Here is a 13643-nt window from a genome sequence, read left to right on the forward strand (position 1 = left end):
GCAGTCAAATTGACAATAGCAAGGTCCTGCAAACAGCAATAAGATACCTGACCTGTTTTAGTCACGTTGGTTGAGGGATAAATACAGAAGAACGCGCTTGCTCTTCCATGAATAATGCATGGAATCTTTTACACCCAACTGAAAGGGCAGGCAAGAGCCTCAGCTCCACTTATCTGAATGACGGTACCTCCAACAGTGCAGCACTCTCTCAGTACTGCACTGGAAAATCAGCTCAAATCACTGGAATGGAACAAGCAACTTTCCGACTCAAGAGGCGAGAGTGCTCCTCACCGAGCCCTGGTCGAAAGTGTAATCCAAATTATGGGAGCCTGTGTGACTGTAGGATTGAGCAAGATGCCCACAGAACTGGGCTGCTGCAAAGCTCAAGAGAATAGGGGCTGATGGTAAAAGCTAGAATCAAGGGCCCTGGAGGAATCAGGACTGGGTCGGGGTGGCGGGTGGGCAGCAACTTCAACTGTGCATAACAGGGCCCAAGAGGCTCCTGAGGACCGGAACCTTTACTTGTGTTGCTTTGAAGCTGCTGTGGGGCTGTGGAGTTTTGCTGCTGACCGTTACACGCTGACCGAACCGGGATGGCAGGAATTGGGTCTTACGTTGGGCGCATGACTAAAAATAATCCCGAAAAACATGAGGGGTCGCTAAAGGGGAGTTAATGACAACTTCCACACGAACTAATGGGGAAGAGGAAAGAGTCATTCAGGCCACAAGTTCAGCCCATTTTTGATAGGTTCAGCCCCATCTGCCTACTTTCTCGTCAAACCCCCTCATTCTGAAGTATTTCCCATTCACACTGTCTGCGTAAGGCTGGGAAGGGTCTTCCCGACATTGCTTCTTACAGCCTGAATTCCCCAGTTTTAAATGGGTGCCCCCCTCCCCCCCCAGTATCTCGGGCACTTTGATGTACTGAATATACACGGACAAAGCAAAGTGGGATCGAACGCAGGAAAACGCCCACAGAATCAGCAGCTGTGAGCTTCTGCAGAAAAGCCACCACCATGGGGGAAATTCAGGAGTTTTTCAGCTGCAGCCTTGCGAGAAAAGGGAACTTACACCCTTCAACACCTCTCACTGCAACAGAACACACAGTGGCCTAAACCAGTGGTTCCAACGCAAAGGTAACACTAGAAATAACAACGTATGGATTGGACAGCTGCAAGGCTCAAGGCTTCACCCGCAAACCCTCGGCCGATGTGCTGCCTGGGTGCCCTCGTCTTCTTCCTCCTCCTCCTCCTCCTCATTTATTTTCGATCAGCGTCTGCACTTTGTAAACGAGGTCACGCGCCAGCTTCAGCACCTGCCGTGCATCGTGATGCTCGGCCATTTCTAGAAGGTAGAGGAGAAGTGACGGTTAGCGAGGTTCAGGGGTCAAGCGGGCCCTCGCGGGCTCAACCTTCCACCTCAGGGGCCTAGATCACTTCCAGTCCAGTCAGAGGAGTGAAGTATCCTCTCCGAACTGGGGTGTAAGGCCAGGAAGGGAGGCAACCAGCTGTTTCAATGAGTTATAACCCAGGTCCTTCCACTCCAAGAACCCGAGTACGTTTCCCTTCTGGATAAAGGAGATGAGATTACCCCTCTAATGATAACAGATCTTTCAACAGCCTCCCTCCCGGTCATGCAGAGTAACAGGGATGAGCTGTTGGAACTTGGGTGAATGGAGTTGTTAAAGGGTAATAAGGATTATAGAACCAAAGTGGGGAATGGAGGAAAGGTACAGATCAACCCTGCTATAACTGAAAGACAGGCTCGAGGGACTGAATGGCCTACTCCTTTCCCTATAACCTTACTCCCTCAAATCCCCAAGAGCGTGGACAGGGTGGGTAGTTGCTCATTTTCATGTCTCTCTCCTCCACGTGGTGGAGGTTGAAGGCAGCTCACTAACAGCTTCCGCTCACATCAACAGCCGTGGGGGCCTGACCTGAAAGGCATTCCCTCCCAGGTGTTCCCAGACAATCCCAGCTCGCTACCTGCCCCTCTCTTGCTCACCGTTAAAGAATTTGATGATGTCCGTGAAGTCCATGTTATTTTCCAGGATGATGTCTCGGTAAAGCTCCACCAGCGACAGCGCGATGAAGAGCACAAAGTGAGTCGACGAGGTGTACTTTGCTGCCCAAATAGTTTCCCAGACCGAAAACACGTCACCGTAGACTAACTCTGCAGAGGGGAAAGAGGGCACAGGCTGCAGAAACCCGAAGCGGCAAAGATACAGGTGGGGTTGGGGGAACAGAGGAGAGCAATGGGTAACTGTGCTCTCTTTGCTGCTTCATCTCCTGAAAACATTAGGCCTTAGTTCCGGGAGCAGGAGCATCGGGATGTCCTCCAGCCATATAATCATTCTTCATATGTGAGGCTAAACAATGTGATCCTTAAACTGCCCTAACTGTGGTTCATTGTGAGGTGTACCTGCTGAAAAGGATCAGGGAGAAATAAAACAGAAGCATGTTTGCATATGGGTTAAATGGGCCAGTGTCACTGATTGGCTGAGGGCAGGGGGGGCAATTGCACGGTTGCTGCATGGTGTTGCAAACAACTGTTGTAAGAGGGAGCGGCAGAACTGGAGCAACAAACAATGGGACAGACAGTTTCAACAGACAATCGCCTGTTTGTCAAATAATTGAGGGCAAAATCTATCTTTTTTATTGCTGCCTCGTCACTGTGTAACCAATTGTACTTGATCATTAAAATTATTGGTGCTACTCTATTGATTTTCTAATCGAACTGATCTACCTCAATGGACACACATACACACGCACACACACACACACTCTCTCATTCCCAGCAGTCTTGTTGTCGCATGTTTGGCACTGATAGTTTAAAGTTAGGTTGTGCTGCAATGAACAGGGATTTGCTGGGTGGAGTTTTTAACAGTGGGCAGGGCTGACTCTTGGGCAGGGCTGACTCTTGGGCAGGGCTGACTCTTGGGCAGGGCTGACTCTTGGGCAGGGCTGACTCTTGGGCAGGGCTGACTCTTGGGCAGGGCTGACTCTTGGGCAGGGCTGACTCTTGGGCAGGGCTGACTCTTGAATGATCTTGCAAAGGGTTCAATTCAAATGTTGAATGGACAGCGTGTGGGGTGGTGGCCAGGAAACACAAGTCAAGGACACAACCGATTCTGCAAAGGTGGGCTTGAAGGGGGGGACTCCCTGCCAGAGGCTGGTTGTCACTGGCAAGTGCCATCTGCCTGGCAGCAGTGGGTAGCCAATGTAAATAGTGAAGTGCCCATTTGTGGGCTGATTGGGGAGCCCCCTGGATCTTCCTAGTGATGGATGCGCCCCCTCTCACAAAACAATGAGGGCCAAGCCTGGCAGGTGCCTTGAGGTGACTTGCCAGCGGTTGGCTGGGTAGGAGCCTGCCAAGCCTCCTCCATCCACCCAGCGCCTCTGGAGCAGAATTGATCAGCGGGCAGAGTCTGGGGCCACAGGCCATCCTGTGGAGGGCTTTCTCCTGCCCCCATCCTCAGTGTCGGCCTGGCAGCGGTAGCTTGTGTGGTCGGGTCTAAACGGGGGTTTTGGGGATAATCTATTATCACAAAGTATGCTGCTCGAGTCTGTCGTTTCTCAAAACTCTTTCTTTGCAGCATGTATTTGCATATTTGGACCTCTCCTCGAGGTTGGAGCTTCTCCTCCTTACAGATCACTCTTAGCACTTCTCAGTCACCTGACCGGGCATCATCATTACATCAGCAATGTATGTTTCTGATGTTAACCCTTTACACTACACGGCAGGAATTTATACTAAAAAAATCCAAACCTCATCTCAAGATGAAGGAGCCCTCGTGGTCCCCATCCTGCAGCAGCAACATTCACCTCAGCTGCCGGCCCAATAAAAGAGCCTGCAGCCTCAGGAACCCACTCCTGTCCTCCATTGGATGGCAGACTCAAGAGGCAGCCAATTAGGTGGCTGCACCCAGAAGATCGAGTGTGTTGCCAGGAAGTACAGGGTCGGGGCCCAGAAATGGTGCGACCCTCTATTGTTCTTAAAGGGGGCAAGATTTGGCCCCGTTGTATCCCTGCTGGCCGATCCGACGTCTCTGTGGCTTCAGAAGAACCCTTAGTCCGCCAACACCCAGAAGAAAGTCTGTACTCATGGAGCAGAAAGGGAGAGCTCAGCAGGCCAGGAGGAACAGAGGTAAAGTGATGTTAAAGAGTCCCCTCTTTAGTGGCAGGGCATTGATAAACCTATACTCAGGTATGGAGGTGGGGGTGCTGTGGAGATAGCTATTTATTACACAGTGGATTGAGGTAGGTTGATAGAAGGCACGGATCCCAACCACTGACTCATGGATTTGAGTGCCAGGGCTGTTCACACTCCAATTTGCCCCACTTTTCACTCATTGAGGTTAATGGTGATCAACCACATATCTGTGCCATCACTAAGACTGCCAATTTCCACATCTGTAACATTGCCGGACTCCACCCCCACCTCAGCTCATCTGTGGCTGCAACCCTCATCCATGCCTTTCTGTCTCCTAGGCTTGGCTACTCCAATGCACTTTCTGGCCGGCCTCCCACTTTCTAAAACCTCTGCAAACTTCAGGCTGTCCAAATCTCTGCTGCCTGAGGCTGGTATTTTACGCTCTGCCCCTGTGATGAGCTGGAGGTGGGGTGGGCATCTAATGGGGCAGACGATGATGGCTGGGGACCCTGCCACCTTCCTGCCTCCACCCCGATGAGTTTGCGGTGGAAAAGCCCATGAATGGCCTTCCCATCCCGCCACCAACTGAGGCCCTTTACCTGGGCAATTAAAGCTCGCTTAAGGGCCTCATCCCACGGCTGCTGGGATTCACCCAGCAGCGGGGGGTCCTGTCGCCATGCTGGCAGCACAATAAGCAAACCTGTGCGGGTTGCCTGTGGTCCCCCCGGCGATGGGTCCCTCATCAGCTCCTCCCGATCGGGGGATCCGGCACTGGGAAGAGGGAACAGGCTGAGAGGCCGGCCCCTTGCACTTGCTGCTAGACCACCCTCCCTACAGCCCCCACCACCATCACTCACCTCTGGCCTGGGTCGCTCTGCGGTTCTGGGCCCCTGGTGGGTGTATTACCTGCAGCCACTGCTGCTCTGAGGCACAGACCATCTCCACTTTGTCCTAGCTAGTAAATCAAAGTGGCAAATGGTCTGAAGAGGGACGCAGCAGGGGAAAAAAGAGGAGAATAAGATGTGAAGAGGTACGGCCCAGTATAACCACTTACACTTACCTCGCTTGAAGTCGAGCAGAAACCAGCGATAGCAGAAGTAGAAGTGGGTATAGTCCCCATTCTGGTGCATTAACTCGAATAATTCTGAATCCAGGATCTGGAACAGAGGCACAAACACAGATTGTACAAGCAGCAGTTCCAGCTCTGACAGGCGATTCCCCTCACCCCTCTGGGCTCCGACCTCTCTCTCTCTGTCGCTGACTTGCTGATTGCTCCCTCTGCTTTCAGCAGTATTGTTATGGTAATTGATCCTATAAACTTTCTCCCATTTCTCCTAAGCTCGGAGTTTACCAAAGTTCCTTTTGCAGACGTCTCACTTTGTTAAAGTAAAGACTCTGGTCTGTCCCTGTTTCTCCAACTCATTCTTTGTCAGCGACTCAAACCTTCCTCAGTGTCACTTTGTCCTCCAACCCAAAGTTTACACCAGAAAATCATTCCTTCTTGAGTTGTTGCTCTCTCTCTTGCAGTCTCATAGAAGATATAATTCGTGCCCAAGTACTTGCCATGATTCGGATGGTGTGCCCAGGATTAACAATTACCCCCTGACTGATATTAGCCAACGGAAATCACATGGAATGCTCACATTAGAATGCTCTGAAAGTAAGAGAATATGGTTGTTCATAGGATTCAAGCTGATTGGTGAATCCGAAACTAAAGGCGGGATTTTCTGCACCCGCCCGCCGCCAGGATCTTCCGGTCCCGCCGCAAGTCAATGGACTTCTGGCTGGGGCACCGCCTCGCCCACAGCGGGTCCTGCCCACGACAGGGCCAGAAAATCCCAGCCCAGGACACAGAGCTTTTATTTATTGCTACTCAACCCAAGGTCCCAGCTATCCCCTATTTATATGTGCTCAAAGGCAATTAATACCCATCACCTATTTCTCTTAACCTTAACAATATAATTGACATGACATTAACAAACTATAGCAATGTAATTGGCAACTGTGTCCTCCTACCAATGTGTGCAGGCCCAAATGGACAGTACAATAATTAAAAGCAATAAACATACAATGAGCTCACAAGAGGGTAAAATACCACTTGCCTCTATACAATTGAAGCATGGCAGCCAATGAACCCTGGATGTATAACTGCATGTTCAAATATCCAGCCTTCAGATAATGCCTTAAAGAAGCTTTAATCTTAAGGCTCATAGATTTTGCATCGGCTACATGACACTCATCTTCCGCTCAATGAAAGCAGCTACAAAGGACAACTTGCCATGCGCTGGACATCCAAACTCAATGCCTTTTACCAGTCTTGCTCATCACCAACTGCTTGAGTCTGCTCTCACCTTTGGCAAAGAGTCAGGCTCCCAGTGAGACTGCTCCTCCCTTTCTGGTGCCCAGAGACAGGCTGGAATAAGACAGAGAATCCCTGCCCAAAATCATTTCCCCTTTTGCCTTGGCTCCAGCCAACAGCTGGGTCCTGGATTTAACACTCTTGAGTTAACGAAGGCCACTCCAATGCTGGAGAACTGGACATGTGCCTTGTGGGCCACACAGGGACTTTACTGGAGGTGAGAAAGACCCAAACATCCTTCATCTTTCTTAGTGTGCTTCTGAAGAGCCATGTATATGTGACCATATCCAGGTTAAAAGTCATTCACCAGAGCCAACTGGTACTGATATGAACGAGCAACTTGGACACATATACTTTATATTGTCCAATCAATGCCTTAACATGCCCTTTTGAGCCTCACTAAGTGGCAACTCTACATCTTGAGGCACCATATTCCATGGGTGAGTAGGAAGTGGTAGCTCCCAACAACATAATGCTACACATTCAGAAATACTTCAAAACAACACACCATAATCGATGAACTCAAATAGGATGGGTGACAATGGCCAATCTTATGAGAGACGTAAGTTTCAGTGGGGGTCTCATCTGCTCTTGCATAGACCTTGGGAGCTGAAGTATGTATCCCAGCTATGGTCACCTATACCCATAAAGTTCCATCTTCTTCAAGGAAATCAAAAATGTTTCAAAAATCACCAGGAGCAGTTCAAGTCCATTTCCCCAGAGCTTCATGAGTCTCCACGATCTCATTGTTATGCTCCAAGGCCAGACCACCAGGTTGCTGGTAAGATCCGGTTAGGGACCAATAACGTTTTGTTTAAACTAGACAAAGTTTGAGATTCAAGACGTGTGCTAAGTGAAGAATGCCACAAGATTCCACAGATTTTGAACAAACAAAAATAAACTTTACAAGGTCAGAAAGATAAAACAATTTACAATATCTATCTTATACTCATGTAAAGTTAATAATGAGGTACATGTGAATTAACAAACCAACTGTGGTTGAACACACCACGCTACACAATAAATGACAGATGCAACCAAGACAGAGCCCATGGATTTCTCAACAACCCATCCAGACGCCAGTAACACTGTGAGTCAACCAATCTCACCAAAACTCTCTCATGAGAGATTCCAGTCTTCGCCTTCAAAAGATCTCGCTTTGGAATTCTCTCCAAGAGTCGTTCCAACTCGGACGGCATAAAGGACGGCGCGCTGCACAGGATTTCAATCTCTCCCGCGATTCCGTTCCCCTGGATCCCCAAATCTACACTCAAAACACCAAATTGCAGGCACGACTTCAGACCTCCGGCTGCGCTGAGCAGAACACAACAGTTCCAAAGGGGCACCTTTTCCCCAACTGTCCGCAGCACAGAGTCACCAACCTTCCACTGCGCTCTTGGATCTTCAGGGCTTCTCCTGAGCCCTCTTTACTTAAAACCTGCTCCCTTCAGCCCTTTGTCTAATTTGACGCCGATTTCTCTGCTGCTCCTCTCTTGTTCCTTAACTTAACTGGGACCTGTTTCCGTCCCCTGTCTCTGTCCCTTACCTGGAACTTCTTGGGGCCTCTCCCTATCTCCTCTCCCTGTCCCTTGCTTGAGAAGCTAGTCTTTCATGGTGCTCAGCTCCCTGTCAACTGACCTGGGTTAATCATGCCGTTTTTCCTTTCTCTTTATGCTCAGGCATGCTGGGCCTGTCCTGGGCTGAAGAGCTGAAAGAAGCAGATATATTCTCACGTGCAGGAAGTCCGAGATTTCTCAGGACTTAAAGTTCCCAACCTCCGCAGCTCAACAATAAGGTAAGTTTGGGTTTCATAACATCATATAAAGTTACAGTCTGCACTATATGTTCCTCGAGAAAGAAAAAAATCAGAGCAGGCTTTATTATTATATAGGCAATATTACTTATACACAGTAAGATCCCACAAACAGCAACAAATCGCACAATTTGTACAGTGTTGGTTGAGAGATGAATGTTCTCCAGATCACTGGGATTATCTCTTTTTTTTTTAAATAGTGCCAGGAATCTTCAACATGTTTCCATTTAGCGTCCCAAGATAATGTGGCACTGTCTCAATATTGCACTAAAATATCCCCCTAGATTATATCCTCAATTCTTGGAACATAGGAACCTAGGAAATAGGAGCAGAAGTAGGCCATTCAGTCCCTCAAGCCCGCTCCATCATTCAACTAGATCACAGCTGATCTTCTCCCTCAGTGCCATTTTCCCACACTATTCCCATATCCCTTGATATCTTTCATATCTAGAAATCTATTGATCTGCGTCTTGAATATACTCGATGAATGAGCTTCCACAGCCCTCTGGGGTAGAGAATTCCAAAGATTCACCACCTTCTGAGTGATGAAATTCCTTCCCATCTCAGTCCTAAATTGCCTACCTCTTATTCTGAGTCTGTCTCCCCTGGTTCTAGGCACCCCAGCCAAGGGAAACATCCTTCCTCCATCTACCTTGTCGAGCATTGTAAGAATTTTGCACCCTTCTATGAGGTCACCTCTCATTCTAAACTCTAGAGGATACAGGCCCAGTCTCCTCAATCCCTCCTCACAGGACAATCCCGCCATCCCAGGAATCAGTCTGGTGAACATTCATTCTATGGCAAATATATACTTCCTTAGGTAAGGAGACCAAAACTGTACACAATATCCAGGTGCAGTCTCACCAAAGCTGTATACAATTACAGCAAGACTTCGTTACTCCTATACTCAAATCCCCCCCTTGCAATAATGGCCAACATACCATTGCCTTCCTAATTGTTTGCTGTACCTGCATGATAGCTTTCAATGAATTATAAACAAGGACACCCTGATCTCTTTGGATGTCTCACCATTTAAGAAATACTCTGCATTTCTGTTTTTCCAACCAAAATGGATAACGTCAAATTTTTCCACATTATATTCCATCTGCCATGTTCTTGCTCACACACCTAACCTGTATAAATCCCCGTGAAGCCTCTTTGCATCCTCCTCACATATCACAACTTTGCTTTGAGCAATCAGCAATCTTGGAAATATTACATTTAGTTCCCACATCCAAATCATTGATATAGATTGTGAATAGCTGGGGCCCAAGCACTGACCCTTGTAGTACACAGCCTGCTAACGCGAGAATGACCCGTTTATTCCTACTCTCTGTTTTCTGCCCGTTAACCAATTCTCAAACCATGTCATTACTCCCAATCCCATGTGCTCTAATTTTGTTAACCTCTTGTGTGGGACCTTATCGAAAACCTTCTGAAAATCCAAATACACCACATCCACTGGTTCCCCCTTATCTATTCTGCTAGTTACATCTTCAAAAAACCCTTAACAGATTTGTCAAACATGATTTCCCTTTCATAAATCCATGTTGACTCTGCCCAATCCTACCATTATTTCCTAAGTGTCCAGTTATCACATCCATTATAATAGATTCTAGCATTTTCCCTACTACTGTAGTTCCCTGTTTTCTCTCTCCCTCCTTTCTTCAATAGTGGGGTGATATTTGCTACCTTCCAATCTGCAGGAACCGTTCCAGAATCGATAGAATTTTAGAAGATGACCACCAACACATGTACTCTCTCTACAGCCACCTCTTTTAACACTCTGGGATGTAGATCATCAGGTCTAGGGGATTTATCAACTTTCAGTCCTATTAATTTCTCCAGTACTACTTTTTTACCAAGACTAATTCCTCATTCCCGCTAGTCCCTTGGTTCTCTAGTATTTCTGGGAGTTTTTTTGTATCTTCCTCCATGAAGACAGACACAAACTATTTGTTTAGTTTCTCTGTAATTTCCTGATTTCCCATTATAAATTCCCCTGTCTCTGCCTGTAATGGGCCCACATTTGCCTTTGCTAATCTTATCCTTTTTACATACGAATTAGGAGCAGGAGTAGGCCACTCGGCCCCTCGAGCCTGCTCCGCCATTCAATAAGATCTTTGCTGACCTGATAGTAACTTCAAATCTGTATCCCGCCTACCCCCGATAACCTTTCACCCCCTTGCTTACCAAGAATCTACCCATCCCTGCCTTAAAAATGCTCAAAGACTTTCTTCCACCGCCTTTTCAGGAGAAGAGTTCCAAAGATTCACGACCCTCAGAGAAAAAATTTTGCCTCATCTCCGTTTTAAATGGGCGACCCCTTATTTTTAAACAGTGACCTCTAGTTCTAGATTCTCCCACAAGATGAAACATCCTCTCCACATCCACCCTGTTATCCACCCTCAGGATTTTATATGCTTCAATCAAGTCGCCTCTTCTAAACTCCAGTGGATACAAGCCTAAACAAAAACAGAATTACCTGGAAAAACTCAGCAGGTCTGGCAGCATCGGCGGAGAAGAAATCAGTTAACGTTTCGAGCCTTCATGGCCCTTCGGCAGAACTGAAGCATAGTTAGAAGAAGGGAGAAATATAAATTGGTTTAAGGTGGGTGGGGGGGGTGGGGGGAGGGGAGAGACACATTGAGGGTGTGGTGATTGTGGAGATGAGCAGATAATCAAAAGATGTCACAGACAAAAGGGTCAAAGAGGTGTCGAAGGTGGTGACATTTGTCTGAGAAAAGTGCTAATTAAGAATGGAAGACAGGATATTCAAAGTACAGCTCTAGTGGGGGTGGGGTGGAAAGACTAACAAGGTTTTAGTTTAGATTTAAAAATAATGGAAATAGGTGGGGAAAGAAGAATCTATATAAATTATTGAAAAAAAAGGGGGGGGGGAAGAAACGGGGTGGGGATGGGGGGAGGGGGAGTTTAAGATCTAAAGTTGTTGAATTCAATATTCAGCCCAGAAGGCTGTAAAGTGCCTAGTCGGAAGATGAGGTGCTGTTCCTCCAGTTTGCGTTGGGCTTCACTGGAACAATGCAGCAAGCCAAGGACAGACATGTGGGCAAGAGAACAGGGTGGAGTGTTAAAATGGCAAGCGACAGGGAGGTTTGGGTCTTTCTTGCGGACAGACCGCAGGTGTTCCGCAAAACGGTCGCCCAGTTTGCGTTTGGTCTCTCCAATGTAGAGGAGACCGCATTGGGAGCAACGAATGCAGTAGACTAAGTTAGGGGAAATGCAAGTGAAATGCTGCTTCACTTGAAAGGAGTGTTTGGGCCCTTGGACGGTGAGGAGAGAGGAAGTGAAGGGGCAGGTGTTGCATCTTCTGCGTGGACATGGGGAGGTGCCATAAGTGGGGGTTGAGGAGTAGGGGGTGATGGAGGAGTGGACCAGGGTGTCCCGGAGGGAACGATCCCTACGGAATGCCGTCAGGGGGGGTGAAGGGAAGATGTGTTTGGTGGTGGCATCATGCTGGAGTTGGCGGAAATGGCGGAGGATGATCCTTTGAATGCGAAGGCTGGTGGGGTGATAAGTGAGGACAAGGGGGACCCTATCATGTTTCTGGGAAGGAGGAGAAGGCGTGAGGGAGGATGCGCGGGTTATGGGCCGGACACGGTTGAGGGCCCTGTCAACGACCGTGGATGGAAAACCTCGGCTAAGGAAGAAGGAGGACATGTCAGAGGAGCTGTTTTTGAAGGTAGCGTCATCAGAACAGATGCGACGGAGGCGAAGGAACTGAGAGAATGGGATGGAGTCTTTACAAGAAGCGGGGTGTGAGGAGCTGTAGTCGAGGTAGCTGTGGGAGTCGGTAGGCTTGTAATGGATATTGGTGGACAGTCTATCATCAGAAATTGAGACAGAGAGGTCAAGGAAGGGAAGAGAAGTGTCAGAGATGGACCATGTGAAGATGATGGAGGGGTGGAGATTGGAAGCTAAATTAATAAATTTTTCCAGGTCCCGACGAGAGCATGAAGCAGCACCGAAGTAATCATCGATGTACCGGAGAAAGAGTTGTGGGAGGGGGCCGGAGTAGGACTGGAACAAGGAATGTTCCACATACCCCATAAAGAGACAGGCATAGCTGGGGCCCATGCGGGTACCCATAGCCACACCTTTTATTTGGAGGAAGTGAGAGGAGTTAAAGGAGAAATTGTTCAGTGTGAGAACAAGTTCAGCCAGACGGAGGAGAGTAGTGGTGGATGGGGATTGTTGGGGCCTCTGTTCAAGGAAGAAGCTAAGGGCCCTCAGACCATCCTGGTGGGGGATGGAGGTGTAGAGGGATTGGACATCCATGGTGAAGAGGAAGCGGTTGGGGCCAGGGAACTGGAAATTGTTGATGTGATGTATCTTGACTCCCTTCTCTCTCCCCTTGTCCAGTCCCTTCCCACCTACATCCGTGATACCTCTGACACCTTACGTCACATCAACAATTTCCAGTTCCCTGGCCCCAACCGCTTCCTCTTCACCATGGATGTCCAATCCCTCTACACCTCCATCCCCCACCAGGATGGTCTGAGGGCCCTTAGCTTCTTCCTTGAACAGAGGCCCCAACAATCCCCATCCACCACTACTCTCCTCCGTCTGGCTGAACTTGTTCTCACACTGAACAATTTCTCCTTTAACTCCTCTCACTTCCTCCAAATAAAAGGTGTGGCTATGGGTACCCGCATGGGCCCCAGCTATGCCTGTCTCTTTATGGGGTATGTGGAACATTCCTTGTTCCAGTCCTACTCCGGCCCCCTCCCACAACTCTTTCTCCGGTACATCGATGATTACTTCGGTGCTGCTTCATGCTCTCGTCGGGACCTGGAAAAATTTATTAATTTAGCTTCCAATCTCCACCCCTCCATCATCTTCACATGGTCCATCTCTGACACTTCTCTTCCCTTCCTTGACCTCTCTGTCTCAATTTCTGATGATAGACTGTCCACCAATATCCATTACAAGCCTACCGACTCCCACAGCTACCTCGACTACAGCTCCTCACACCCCGCTTCTTGTAAAGACTCCATCCCATTCTCTCAGTTCCTTCGCCTCCGTCGCATCTGTTCTGATGACGCTACCTTCAAAAACAGCTCCTCTGACATGTCCTCCTTCTTCCTTAGCCGAGGTTTTCCATCCACGGTCGTTGACAGGGCCCTCAACCGTGTCCGGCCCATAACCCGCGCATCCTCCCTCACGCCTTCTCCTCCTTCCCAGAAACATGATAGGGTCCCCCTTGTCCTCACTTATCACCCCACCAGCCTTCGCATTCAAAGGATCATCCTCCGCCATTTCCGCCAACTCCAGCATGATGCCACCACCAAACACATC

The 13643-nt window shown here is 48.5% G+C and overlaps 1 protein-coding gene across 1 annotated transcript in view; it reads right to left on the reverse strand.

Annotated features, from left to right (window-relative positions):
• Positions 1-1255: 1255 nt before the first annotated feature.
• The window catches only part of sgsm1a (small G protein signaling modulator 1a), a 150458-nt gene continuing 138070 nt past the window's right edge, over positions 1256-13643 (reverse strand). The window contains exons 23-25 of the mRNA XM_078554447.1: positions 5213-5309; positions 2005-2172; positions 1256-1344 (exon numbers count right to left, since the gene is read on the reverse strand). Coding sequence (XP_078410573.1) covers positions 1256-1344; positions 2005-2172; positions 5213-5309 — 354 coding nt within the window. The remainder of the gene's footprint in view (positions 1345-2004; positions 2173-5212; positions 5310-13643) is intronic.

This window comes from Cetorhinus maximus, chromosome 12, assembly GCF_964194155.1.
Source record: "Cetorhinus maximus chromosome 12, sCetMax3.hap1.1, whole genome shotgun sequence".
Classification (NCBI taxonomy): domain Eukaryota; kingdom Metazoa; phylum Chordata; class Chondrichthyes; order Lamniformes; family Cetorhinidae; genus Cetorhinus; species Cetorhinus maximus.